Source organism: Pelodiscus sinensis, chromosome 4, assembly GCF_049634645.1.
Source record: "Pelodiscus sinensis isolate JC-2024 chromosome 4, ASM4963464v1, whole genome shotgun sequence".
Lineage (NCBI taxonomy): Eukaryota > Metazoa > Chordata > Testudines > Trionychidae > Pelodiscus > Pelodiscus sinensis.
In genome coordinates this window covers 123,509,170-123,523,564 of record NC_134714.1, presented here as the reverse complement: position 1 = coordinate 123,523,564, position 14,395 = coordinate 123,509,170, and the positions used below count along the sequence as shown (strand labels likewise).

Genomic DNA, 14,395 nt, shown 5'->3' with positions numbered 1-14,395 from the left:
ATGTCTACACTACAAAGTTAGTTTGAACTAACGGATGTTAGTTCGAACTAACTTTCATAGGCGCTACACTAGCGCTCCGTTAGTTCGAATTTAATTCGAACTAACGGAGCGCTTAGTTCGAACTAGGTAATCCTCATTCCACAAGGATTAAGCCTAGTTCGAATTTACTAGTTCGAATTAAGGGGTGTGTAGCCCCTTAATTCGAACTAGTGGGCGGCTAGCCCTCCCCAGGTTTCCCTGGTGGCCATTCTGGCCAACACCAGGGAAACTCGTCTGCCCCCCTCCCAGCCCCGGACCCCTTAAAGGGGCACGGGCTGGCTACAGTGCCCGTGCCAGGTGCAAGCCTGCCAGCACCCAGCCAGCAGACCCTGCACCTGGCACGGCTCGAGCCACCCACCCGATGCCCCTCAGCCCTCCCCCTCTTCCCGGGACCAGGCTAGCGGCTCCCGGGAGCTTGCCCGGGACTGCAAGAGGCGGGCACCCGCCTGGGCTAGTGCGAACATCGTGGACCTCATCCACGACCTCCACACTAGGCACAGGGAGGTGGCCGGCTAGGGCAGGAGAGCTGCCAGCCTGGCCACCCAGGAACAGGTGTGCATAAAAATCAAGGGGGTCCAGTGAGACCCCCGACCCTGAGCCCTGAGCTTACAATGGCCGTCCTGGGTCAGACCAAAGGTCCATCTAGCCCAGTAGCCTGTCTGCCAACAGCGGCCGACCCTAGGGACTCTGGAGGGGATGGACCGAAGAAAGTGACCAAGCCATTTGTCTCGTGCCATCCCTCTCCAGCCTTCCACAAACCTTGGGCAGGGACACCACTCCTACCCCCTGGCTAATACCATTCCATGGACCCAACCTCCATGACTTGATCTCACTTCTTTTTAAACTCTGTTCTAGTTGTAGCCTTCACAGCCTCCTGCAGCAAGGAGTTCCACAGGTTGACTCTTTGCTTTGTGAAGAACAACTTTCTGTTATTAGTTTGAAGCCTGCTACCCATTCCTTTCCTTTGGTGTCCTCTAGTCTTTCTTTATGGGAACTAATGAAGAACTTTTCTGTAGGCACCCTCTCCACCCAACTCCTGCTTTTAGAGACCTCTATCCTGTCCCCCCTCCATCTCCTCTTTTCTAAGCTGAGAAGTCCCAGTCTCTTTAGCCTCTCTTCATATGGGACCTGTTCCCAACCCCTGATCATTGTAGTTGCCCTCCCCTCTCCCAGCCTCTCTCTTCCCCTCTCCTACCTCCTTTTCCCAGTCTCCCCCAGTTTTGCTCAATAAAGACAGATTCTATTTTTGAACACAATTGTCCTTTATTTTGTACATCAGGAAGGGGGGCTAGGGAAGGGTAAGTGGAAGGAGGTGAGGGAGGAATGCGGTACGAGCCCCCTATGGGGAGGACTGGGCTGGCTCTGCGGGCTTCTGGGGGTGGAACCTCTCCTGCAGCCCCCCAATTGCCCCCTCTCCCCAAATGGCAGCCTGCGGCAAGTGCAGCCAGTCTGATGGCCGAGTGCTGTGATGTGCCCAGTGTGGGTAGTCCGGGCACTCCAAGCCAGGACTGCTTTGCAAGCGGGGCACCCCTGAGAACTGTCTGTCCGGGGTGGGGGTCGGGACCCTTTAAGCACAGCCCTCGGCTAGCCTGAGACAGCAGTTCCACGCTCTAAGTCCTCCTCTGATGCCCTGCCGGCACTGCTTCCGGCCATCCTTAAGCCTGGTTCAGCGTCCACTCTGTGTGGACATGCTAGTTCGAATTAGCAAAACGCTAATTCGAACTAGTTTTTTAGTCTAGATCCGTTAGTTCGAATTAGCTAAGTTCAAATTAACTAATTCGAACTAAGTTAGTTCGAATTAACATTGTAGTGTAGACGTACCCGGAGAGAGTTAGTATCTCACTCCTCTAGCATCACACAGCAAAGCTACAGAAATAGATTTATATCACAGCAGCTTTTAGCACTGTAAGGAGGAAGAGTCCTTAAAAGGTGTAGCAAAATTTGACAGCTGTGATATTAGTCAAGGAAGAATGCATGTGACGGGTAACTAGCCAGAAATTTTGATGTCATGTCATTTCTGTATCTGAAGGAACTATGTCAAAAAGTTACATTTTAACACCGAAGAGAGTTGTTTATTCAATTCACAGTCTATGAATGCACCCAGAGAGGGAAGGGCTGAAGTAGGAAAGCAACAGACTGCTGGACAGATGCAAGACAAATACACTGCAAGTCTAAAGGCACCGATCTACAGTACAATCCTTAGGAGTCGCTATCACATGGAGATGCCATGGAGAAAACCAAGGTTGAACTTATTACAGCAGCACCGAGAGGTCCCAGCCCAGACTGGCAGCACACTGTGCTAAGAGGGGTCCACACACATAGGAGACAGTCCCTTCCCTAACCAGCTTACAAGTCGAATAGATAAGAGTGACAAGAAAGGACCTTCATCATAGTCCAAACTTGGTCAGTTTGCATTCCTCTGGTTTGCTTTGCTGTCAACGGCCTCCTTTAGGATATTCATTGCTTCCTCAACAACAAAAGAACTCTCCTCTCTGGATTGAAACTCATCCATCCTCTAGCGCTAGAGCTGTGCCCAGGGTAGCGCGTGCTTGTAAGCATACTAAGTATGGATGTGAAGGACTAGTCAACTATCCAATAAGCAAATGCTTAGCGGATAGTCGACAGGCTAGTTGACTAGTCACTTCCCTCCCCCTCCGCTGTCTCTATCAGAAAAAGGCAGCGGGGGGGGGGGGGGGGGGAGAAGGTAGGGGTACTTCAAAGTGGCAACACCGCTTGGAGCCTGGGACCAGACCCCGGGCTCTACGCAGTGCGGCCATTTTGAAACGCCGCGTGCAGGCAAGGGCCAGGTGGCGTGTCCCCAGGCTGCACGTGGTGTTTCAAAGTGGCAGTGCCGCGTGGAGCCCGGGATCAGTCAGGGACTCCCAGGCTCCACGCAGCGCTGCTGCTTTGAAATGCCACGTGCAGCCTGACGCCGGGCTCCCCACAGCATTTCAAAGCAGCAGCTTTGGGAGTCCCCAACTGATCCCAGGCTCCACGCGGTGCTTTTGCCTTTGAAGTGTAGCAACAGCCCTAGGGTTGCCTCTGGTTTCTCTTCCCCCTCCCTTCAGTCGATCACCAGATAATCTTATGCTTATTGGGTAATCAACTAGTCAACTACTCGCTAACATCCCTAAAGCATACAGCAATTAACACTGACACAACAGACTCCTTTAGATCCTTTTGAAAAGTCCAGCCACTTTTTCAACTTGCCTTGCAGTCAAACTCTGGAAGAAGAACCAAGACAGACGGCAGCCTAAGGGACAACCATTTAAAGGTCAGTGCTGCCTCACATCAGATTGGTGTAGGGCCCACCTGAAGGGAGCAGGGTATAGGATCCGGTATGTGGTGCAGTTTGGCTGCACTCCTGCATGGCACAGAGCTGCACGCGCAGACGCTCCCTGCTCACCAGCATGTGGGTTGTTTAGGGGCACAGGGGTAGGACAGAGCTGGATTTTCCAGCCACAGCAGCACCCTGCTGAGACACTCCATTGCTGGTCTTAGACCTAGAAGAAAATTTCTAATCTTGTTCCCCCCTGCAGTCCCTTAGTCATGGGAGTTCCCTTCCCAACGCACAGCTGTTCGGGCTTCATGCTGCTGTCCAGCAATTGGATTTTAATAAATATGTGACTCATTCCCAATATTTACAGTTAATTCCTATAATTATCATCCATGCTTTCTACAGAGCCAGGTCTGAGCAGCAGCAAATCAGTGTTTCTCATTGAAGTAGTTCTTCCCCGTTGGTCGGCAGGACAGATTTATCCCTCTTTCCTTGATACAAACCCTACGCAGCTCCCCATCCCTTTAACATCTGTCCTGCTATTCCTCATGCTGGTGGCCCATTTACACACACACACCGAAGGATCTGTCTAACCATGTTTGGGTTCTAGTCTCCTCCATGTAGCCATTTCTATTGCAATGATTCTTTGACAACGCCTATCCACTAAAAAGCACTGCTGCAGCATCTCTCATTACGAGGAACAATCTTAATCTGGAAATTTAATCTCAGAGGAATAATTAGCTGCATTTGTCTTCCAGGGGAGAAAAACAATGTGTTCCTTTGGGAGAGGAAAGCATTCAGCACAACAGGGTGTTACTCTGGAAAAATGTCTAGTGCTTATTTATATGCTAACCCCCTGGAGACAAGGGAGGGGGGTAACCTACATGCAGGCGCAAAGCAATCTGAACCGCAGTGATGTGTTCTGTGTTAGGGAGAGAATCCTGCTGTCAGTATCACAGTCGGGACAGCTACTGCAGTCAAACGCTGGATGGAATCCCAGTTCTGGTGCAATCTATATAATGCTTGGCTGCCTCCTTGTCTGTTTGCTGAATAGTGAGCTGACCACAGGAATCACAGGTGCACAGTGCCTCTCAGGCACCGCCGGCGTGACCAACGCTTGTGATTTTGTCAGAGGGACTCACAATATTTGGGGTTCCACTTAAAATGCCCAGCTCCTCTTAGCTTTCTTTTTAAAAAAAATAGTTTCTAAGACCTCATGGTTGCAGAGAAAATCTTGAAAACACAACCAAAGTGCAACCATACAGCAGGGATGTGGAATCTCCCCCGGGTTACTTCGATTCAGCATGTGTCAAATCTCTGCACCGTGGGCTGGAAACTTTAAGCATGGGCGCCCGCTTCTCCCCGTGGGGCTGGAGCAGGAGCTCTGGCTGGCCCTACTCCATTTGAACGTATGGGCATACAATGGATTTACATGTTGGCATTGTGATATTTTCTATCTTATTATCTATCCTTTTCATAATGGTTTATAACATTGTTGGGATTTTTTTTGACTGCTCCTGCACATTGAGCAGATGTTTTCAGAGAACTATCCATGAGGACTGCAAGATCTCGAGTGGTAACAGCTAATTTATATCCCAACATTTTTGTATGTCTAGTTGAGATTATATTTTCCATCGTGCATCACTTTCCATTTATCAACATGTGTACATCTATGTGCATGATAATTCTGTTCTTTACTCTAGTTTTAACCAATATGTGCAGTACTGAAATGAGGCTTACTGGCCTGTAATTGCCTCTGGAGCCTTTTTTCAAAAAATTGGTGTTAAATTAGCTACCCTCCAGTCATCTGGTACAGAGGTTGATTCAAGCCATAGATTACATACCACAGTTAGTAGTTCAGGAGTTTCACATTTGAGTTCCTTAAGAGCTTTGAGGTCCTGGTGACTTATTACCATTTAATTTTTCAGTTTGTTCCAAAATCTCTTCTACTAACACCTCAATCTGGGACAGTTCCTCGGAAATGTCACCTAAAAGAAGGGCTCAGACCTGGGAATCTCCCTCTGCCATGAAAACCAACACAAAGAGTTCATTTAGCTTTTCTGCAATAGTTTTGTCTTCTCGGAGTGCTCCTCCATCCTCTGCTGGCTCTTATTTGGCAGGCAACCTATTTCTGATGGATTCAGAAGAATTTTTGCTCTTAGTTTTTGTGTCTGTTGCTAGTTGATCTTCAAATTCTTTTTTTGCCTTGCCCAAATTCTTTTTTACTTACCCTTGTTTGTTCCCTACAGTAACATTAACTGTGTGAATGAAAAAAGGACAGCTACTGTTTAAGGGCCTGATCTAGAGCACAATGAAGTAAGAATCTTTCCACTGACAGCATGGGGTGCTGGCTCAGACTGTTTATATCCTCTTTGATTTGCAGTAATGACTCGTTTTTATTGGGAACAGTTTCATCCTTCACATTGTGTTTATACAATTCTCCAACATTATGTCATTGAAATTAACATAAGTACTGCACAGTGAAATAATCTCTCAAGTAATTCGAATCCAAAATGCGATTCACCATAAAACTGTTGTAATCTGATGGAAATATTCTCTGAACTTTAATTATCTACCCAAAAGAACTCGCTAAAATTTAAGGGACTACAGGTGCAGGCCCTCCAGTGTTTTGTGCTTCTGCAGACCCGACCTATAGAGTGTTGTCGATTGCAATTTTAAAGGATACCAATTAGCGCCAACAGCAGTGGATGTTAACAGACACATGTCAGTGTTGTGTGTAATACAAATAAAACACTAGTCACTTCCTCTAATCCAGGGGTGGGTAAAAGGGCCTCCGTGGGCCGGATCCGGCCTGTCAAGCGGGTTGATCCAGCCTGCGGAGGCCCTGCCGCTCCCCCATCCCCAGGTCAATTGGGGCCTGAGAGTGGGGGAACATGCAACTTTTCCTCCTGCCCTGTGAGCAGCACTCAGTGCTTTGAAGTGCCGCACGCTGCTCATAGGGCGGGAGATGTCTTGCGCTTCCCCGCCCCCAAGCCCTGATTGGCCTGGGGGAGGGGGAAGCTGCGCGAAGCTTCCCTTGCCCTGCTCCCGCCCTGCGCGAGTGGACGGCACTTTGAAGTGCCGTGCGCGCCTCACAGGGCAAGGGGGAGGGCAGAGGAAACTTCACAGAGTGGAGGCAAGGGGAAAGGCTTCAGCAGCTCATGGCAACCCAAGCGTGGAAATTGCATTTAATCAGCTAATTGAGTAGTCAATGGAATTTCCATCGACTACTCGATTCATTGATAAGGGGGGGAAACTGCAAAGCTGCAGCAGCGTTAGCTCCCAGTCCTGCTGTGGCTCTACCTTTTAAATGTAGTAAGAGCCAGCTCTTTATGTTTAAAAAGTAGAGCCGCAGCATCTGGGATCCGGTGCAAGCCGGGACAGCTGAGTCCTGGCTCACACCTGATCCCCCACTTCACCTCTGCCTCCCCTTTCCTCTTACAGAGACAGTGCTGGGGGGAACCAGCTTTTAAGCCAGCTCCCCGCCCCCAGGACTGGCTCCTGCTCCCTTCTCCTTGTTGCCTCTGATAGAGGCAGCAAGGGGGGTAGACGTGACCAGTCGAATACTGGTAGTGACTAGCCTAGAGATATGCCTAGGCTTATCGGGTTGTTGACTAGTCACTTATATCCTTATACGGGGGAGGCAGCAGGATAGGCACAGCCTTTCCCCTCCACCCTCCCTCTGCCAGAGCCTTTTCCTAAGTCCCAGAGTTTTTCCCTGCAGTGGGTAAAGGCCTCTAGCAGTGGGGAGATGTCAGAGCCTTTTCCTCTTGCTGGAATCTTTCAATGGTAAGGAAAAACTTCAGCAGTGGGCGGCATTGGAATACTACATGGCTACATAACAACAACATAAACAGATGCAAGTAGAGAGCCAGGCAGGGTATGTACTCAAGTATATAGCCACACCATTCAACTGTGTCTTTTATCATCTAAGCTGTGCCTCACAGTCTATCACGCTTTTTATACCCACACACAAAAGCGTTAATGTGCATCACACCCCTGTCTTTTCTCGATGCAGCAGGGCTGCTAAGTCACCCACATTTGATGGCTATTTCACATCCTTCCAACCCACATCTGATGGCTATTTCACATCCTTCCAACCCACATCTGATGGCCCTTTCACACCCTTCCAGCACACAAATCTTTCCGCCTGCCTCTACAATTGTGTATTTGTTCAGATGCTTCCCCACTCGGTAGGGAGGATTCCATCCTCTATTCCCACCTACACCTCTTGCATAAAACTTGTTCATTCAGACTTTGCACACAGCTGAGAATTTCATCCATGACATTTCAGTTGTGAAACCCACTTCCCAGGTATGCACACTCCACGCTGCCAAACGACATATACAGTGGGGACACAGTCTCAGATAGCGAGACCTGCAAAGCAGTGATCGTCTCTTTTCTACATTTGTACAGCTCCCTGCCCCCAACATAATGAATCATGACTTGGATTGGAGCCTTTAGATGTTACCATAATAAACATTCAGAACTACTGCTGCTGCTTAAATACTGAGAAAATATTAGTGCATCTTGAAAGTGACACAACCACCTCATTCACTAAGAGAACCAATGGGTCTGCGGATAAGGGCTGGACTGATACTTAAGAGCTGTGAGTTACATTCTCCACTCTGCATTACAGCCTTCCTGTGTGACCCTGGGCAATTCATTTCTCTTTTTTTCTGCCTACGTTCCCCATCTATAAATGGGTGTAATGATACTTCCTTCATTGTCTATCTTGTCCATTTAAGTTGTAAGTTCTTCAAACAGGGACAGTCTATTAATTATTATTATTATTAAATTATAATGAATTGTGGAATCATGTAGGAGTCTCGCTCACAAACCAGGACCCCGCTGTGTTCGGTGCACTACAATCAGAACAAAAAGGTGGTGCCTACCCCAACCAGTTTACAATATATGTCCAATGCCTAGTACAATCGGCCCCAATCTTGGTCAGGTCCTAAATATACTGTCAAGCAAACAAACAATAATTCCCTAAGGTACGTAACTTGCTTTCACTGAAATCAATCACAGAACTTCTATTGACTTCCGTGGAAGCATGGGCAAATGGACGCAATACAAATGTAACAGGCGTGTTTTTTAAAAACACCCTGTTCTGGAAACCCTTTTTAGCTTTGTTTCAATGGATACTATGCCACAGAGCTGCTACCACTAGTCCATATTTAACTGTCTGCTCCAGGGAGTTGTTCTTAAACAGTCTGCAGATCAGGCCTCCCTGATATAACAAGTTATAGGAAGATTTAAAAACAAAACAAAACACAGCATAACACTATGGGTTTCTATTGCACAAGGGAAAACAAAAATCAATGTTTGCTAAATGAAATAAGAACAAAGTTGGAAGGATATAGCAAAAGGATACTGCAGACAGATGGAAAATGGTTAATTGCTCATAAATATTAATCAACAGTGTCCATTCTTTACTGCAACCTGGTTTAAAAAAAAAAGAGCCAAGGCACTTACTTCAGCAAATGACATGCCACGGAAGGGTGAGCTGTGAGTTGGCCACAGTACATTTCTGTGGAGGACCACTGCATTATAGCCTGATGCATTCGGTATTGCACAGTCAGCATCTTCACTATGCTCTCGCCATATTTCTGAATCAGACGCTCCATTAGGCTGAGAGAAAGACCCTGTGCTGCAGCCCTGCACCAGAAGAACAATTAAGACAAACAATAGGAGAGAAGAACAAGCCCATTCAAGAGATAGTCTAAAGGTTGTTAAAGGGGTGCCATCAACTTAGTCATCATATTGCTGTCTAACTTTCAAAGCCATGATCACCATTAGAACCTCTAGAACCCAGAGACCCAGCCCAAATACTAACATTGTATAGATTTGTTTTGTACTCACCACTGATTCTGCTTTGTAGGTTGTTGTTTTTTTGTAACTGTTCATTTTAAATTCATTTATAGAAAGCATAATTCCACATGCTTCTATGACTAAGTGTCTGCCTCTCTGCTGCAATGCATTCTGACCTTGCAGCACTCTCTCAGAAACTGTCTAGGGCAGTGTTTCTTAAAACATTTTAAGAATACGGAACACTAAACAATAATATTTTTTTATGTGGAACACGTAGGGTTGCCAGACGGTTTCTAAAAAAAGCGCCAGAAAAAATTTGTTGGGGGTAAAACAAAAACAAAAAAAAAGCAAAGCAAAGCACCGGGGGGGGGGGGGGGGGGGGGGAAGTAACCAGAGAGACCTCAGAAGGTAGGGCTGAAATGTGGTCGCAGCCCTTTTAATTGCTGCATGTCCCAAGCAGGCTTCCTTGAAAAGCAGAAAAATTTCCTTACTTAGAAAATACCCTAGGAACACCTATGACAATTTTCGGGGGGGGGGGGTCACCCCCCAGCCTCCCACACACACACACAAAGAAGTAACAAAAACTAAGAAGTGGTAGCAGCACACCTGCGAGTAGTTCTCGGAACACCAGTGTTCTGCGGAACATAGTTTAATGGTCTAGGGTTACTGTATTTGGCACAGGGACTTTATGCCTTGTGCTTCTACAGTGCCTAGTGCCATGGGCTTTTGGCCCATAACAGGTCTTCCAGATGCTACGACAGCCACTGTTGTTGTAATTTAGCAGTGTTAACTCCATAAGCCATTGCCTGAGCTGTTTAAACTGCCAAGGAGTGTGCAATCCAAAAAGGAAAAAGATCGTTTAGAAAACATTGCACTAAATGAAACAATAATGCCACGTCCTCTTTCGTAGCAGTCTGATCCTCTTATGTAAATCTTGCAATTTCTAACATAAAATGAGAGATAGCAGATTAATTTTGCTGATTTAACCTCCTGCAAAGGAGAAGACTCAGGGAGACTTCCTTGATGAGGAAAGGGTCTACAGTGAAATATGAACAGATCATCCTTCTGGCCTTCTCACATATTTATTCCTTTATCAGAAGAACCTTCCTTGAAACTAAAAGGGTCACATATGTAAGTCAAAACCTTTGCATGAGCAATGCAAGCAATGGACAGAGGTTCTGTGGTCAGGTGTTCATTTAGGAACAAATGGAACGATTGGGCCCAATTACTCTTCCCTTCTGGTAGCAGAAATGAATGGAGAAGTAGTCACTGCCTGAGCCCTCATCTTCCCCTCTGCCCTGCTGCAGTCCTGAAAATTGTTAGCTCAGCCCTGAAGCAAGCAGGAAGAGAAGCAGTGGTGACTGAACAATAAACACAGAAGAAAACCTGTGGTGAGTGATGCACGGAAAGCAGAATCAAGGTGGATAGACTGATTTCAGTAGACTCCACTATTGATTGCTTTGGGCCTAACGATAGTTGGGCCAATTAACTCTGAGTGAGAAGTAAAAGGCATAATTATCACCTGGGAGAAGTGTGATAATCCCCTCCCCCCACCCGCTGGGGTCATTTGAATCAAGTCATTCATTGTCTACAGAGTGTTGGGTTTAATTGTGATATATATCAGAGCTTGGCTACCCTTGAAAATGTACGGAAATAGTTAGTGCAGGATAATTATTTCAGCATAATAAGCACCTGCTGTGTGGATACTCTTATTTGGAAATGAGACTGCCCAGCCTAGTTGTTCTGGAACAGTTATTCTGGCCCCGAAGAGCTAATTTGGTTAACTGCAGCCAAACCCTTACAACTAGTGGTGTCCAACCAGTTCTGAAGCTGTCGCCACTACAATGGCTACTTCTATAGTGAACTAGCCACACACAACCAGTCAAATAGCCACCTCGTTCAAGCCAAATAGCCCAGGCCTGGGCAATATACATCCTGCAGGCTGCATCTAGGCCACCAAGCCACTGGATCTGGCCTGCAGATGCTGTGGAGAGCCCCAGGCAGGCCCCTGTTTGCTTCGCCCTCCCGCATGCTGCTCAGAAACGTGGCTGTGGGGCAGTTTCACTTTAAAAACTGAGCCCAAAGGGGAGGAAGGAAGGCTTTAGGATCTGCTCTGCCCTCAGCTTAATCCCACCAGACAGCTTCTGGCCACATACTGGCCAATGGGAGCTGCTTGATTCAGTAACAGGCAGCCACGGAGCACAAGGGGCTCCTAGTTATTCACAGAGCACACGGCTGCAGCCTGTGAGGGGATGGGGCAGGTAGGGAGGCTAATTCAGGAACGGGCTGCTGGCTGGTAAGTCTCCTGTCCAGAGTTTGCCTCTGGCACTCCAGCCCCTTCCATCCCCAACCCTCTGCCCCCCCTACTCCACATACCCAAATCCTCTGCCCCACTCCTGCTCCCATGCCCCCTTCCAGATCTGGCACACCAGTCTCCTGCCCCAGATAAGTCCCCTCCTGCCCTTGTTCGCAACCCAAGCCCCTGCATCTCTTCTGTATCCCAATTCCCTGCCATAGGTCACAATCCAACCCCATGTACCCCAGTCTAGTGCCCCAGGTCACAACTGCCTCCTCCTCCCAAACTCCCTCCCTTACCCCAAGCTCAGTTCTGCACCTCCCTGCTCCATCCCAGACTCCACATCTCTTCCATTAATATCATGGAAGAGTGTGGCCCTCAACCACTTTCCAAATTCTTGAGAGGGCCCCCCCCTGTCAAAAATTATTGCCCACCCCTGAACTAACCACATTCATCTGGCCAAATTGCCACATGTGGATGGTTGTTAACGTGTTGGACACCACGGATCTACACACAGTGATTTTAGTGCTCATGAAATGCCTGATTCTGACTGACACAAAGGCCCTTTGCCTTGCTCTGGCAGGGTCAAGGAGTTGTAGTGTCAATTAGAATAAGGCCTCAGAGTCTGCAGTTTATCCACCTAACAAGCCTAGCAATAGGAATTCAAGCTTTTCCACTTGGATGAGCCAATCTACTCCATCTTACCCTTGGCAGAGTCATCTCCGGAAGTGACAGGCTGCTTTGTTCCATTCACATTCAGTTCTTACAGTCTCTCATGGCTCTAATGACAAAGGCAATCAGCAGTACTAACTGTGAAGTGAATACCTAGAAACTGGACTGCAGCCAACTTACTTCACACCAGCCACCAGAGAGCCATCAGCTAGGAGTAACTTTTGAGCTTGTTACCAACACCCTTGGCCTCCCAGCCCTCTGAATATCTGCCAATGCTAATGAAAAACAATCCACTTATTAAGACATGGGCACTAGGTTTATGTTAGGCAAGCAGCTGGCTGCATTTGTTAGGTCAGGCAAATGAAGAGTGAGTCACATTGGTTCAGGAGATCTGGCACTCTGCTCCAGCTGAGCGATCATATGAATGTCCATCAAGCCCAGTGTCATCTCTTCCAACAGTGGCCAGTGCCAGGCGCCCCAGAGGGAATGAACAGAACAGGTAACCATAAAGGGTACATCTAGACTACAGAGTTTTGTTGACAGATTCTGTCGACAAAGCTTCTGTCGACAAAGAGCGTCTATACTACATTCAGTTCTGTCGACAAAGCAAGCTGTCGACAGAAGGCGTTATGCCTCGTAAAATGAGGTTTACCAGCGTCGACAAAACTGCTGAGTTCTGTCGACGTTATGTCGACAGAACTCAGCGGTAGTGTAGACGCAGGTATAGAGGCATTAAGATTTATATAGAGGCATTAAGATATTCTCTGTATTATTCTGTCCCTTTTTTAACAATTCCTAACATTCTGTATCCCTTTTTAATGATTCTTAACATAGTTTGCTTTTTTGACTGCCGCTGCACATTGAGTGGATATTTTCAGAGAATTATCCACAAAGATCTCTCTCTCAAGCAGTAATAGCTAATTTAGTCACCATAAGTTCGTACATACACTTAGGATTTCGCAATATGCATTACTTTGCATTTATCAACATTTAAATTCATCTCACTGGATGCAACAAATTAACAGATTAGAGTCTTTCCAAACAAAAAGGAGCTTTTCCCCTCACTCAGTTGAAAAATTCCTTACAAATCTAATAAGCAAACCAAGGATCACATTTAAAGACGACCCCATGGTGTATTTGCAATAAAAGCTCTCCCTTTAATACCAGGAAAGAAATGTTCTACAGCTTTACTTTTAAAGACCTCTCATAAAATGTGAGCAAAGTATCAGAACTTGCCCTATGCTCTGAAATACAATCCCTCTCGTTATATTAAAAGCTGTTTCCGAGGTCCTGTAACTCCACTGGGGAGCCAGAATTGGGCTGCAAGGGCAGAACTGCAGGGATGGAGAAATTCAAGCTTGAGAAAATGAGTCTGTAGGGAGGGGTGTAACTGTAGCCAGGGTAGCTGGCCTGTGTGCTTCTGGGGTGTATATATTCCATGTGCCTGTGTCTGTGCCTGGGGATTGGGGTGATGAATAATTAGGATATTAAGCCACTTAGAAATCTTTCATGCGTTAGTACAATTTGTTCTTATTTCCCCATCCACTTCATTTCTCCAGTTGTTGGGTCCCACGCCAAAAAAGTCATTAAACATGGTGTGATGAGGCAGATAGCCTCACGCTGGCCATGAGAAGGTTAAAAAGAGCCCACAACAAATGCCAGGAGTGGAGTGGGCAGTTAAAAGGAGGTGACCTAGCCACATTCAGGGCTGAGCAGGAAGGAGAGCAGAGCTCTGCTGCTAATGTGAGAAAAGACTAATTAGCACAAAGAGACTGAGCTAGTTTATTGGCTGGACAAGCCTCATGCTAGAAGGGACAACCAGCCTCTGGGGAACGGGTGGAGATAAGGAATGTGTGAAGACAAGCCCTGAACAGAAGGGCAGCAGGCCCACCAAAGGCTCATTAGACTACCCTGTTTGGAGTATTTTGTTCTTGGTTTTCTCTGAACCAGAACACACTGAAAGGGGCGGGACTGAAGTGCACTTTGGCCACAGGGCTAAAGCATCGCTACCTTGAACCTCGAAGGGCCAGTGACCCATGAGCAGAGTCCTGCAGCTGCTTGAATCATGTCCTGATGAGTCATGCGGGGATGCTACAGAGACAAAGCCAGGCACACACGGAGTTAAGGTTATAAGCATCAATTATTTAAGACAAAAAGTCTTTAGGGGGAAAAGTAGTTCTCTCGAAACACACACAGACAGTCAAAGTTAAGGTCCTGCCTAAAAACTAGGATGTCAGGATATACACAGTTGAAGTCACCAACCAATGGAACTCTTTATGTGCCCTGCCAACTTGAAT

General features: G+C 47.1%; 1 protein-coding gene across 1 annotated transcript in view; it reads right to left on the bottom strand.

Annotated features, from left to right (window-relative positions):
* The window catches only part of IGHMBP2 (immunoglobulin mu DNA binding protein 2), an 83,342-nt gene that overhangs the window by 19,419 nt on the left and 49,528 nt on the right, over nucleotides 1–14,395 (bottom strand). The window contains exon 9 of the mRNA XM_075928333.1: nucleotides 8,795–8,977. Within this exon, the coding sequence (XP_075784448.1) occupies nucleotides 8,795–8,977 (183 nt within the window). The remainder of the gene's footprint in view (nucleotides 1–8,794; nucleotides 8,978–14,395) is intronic.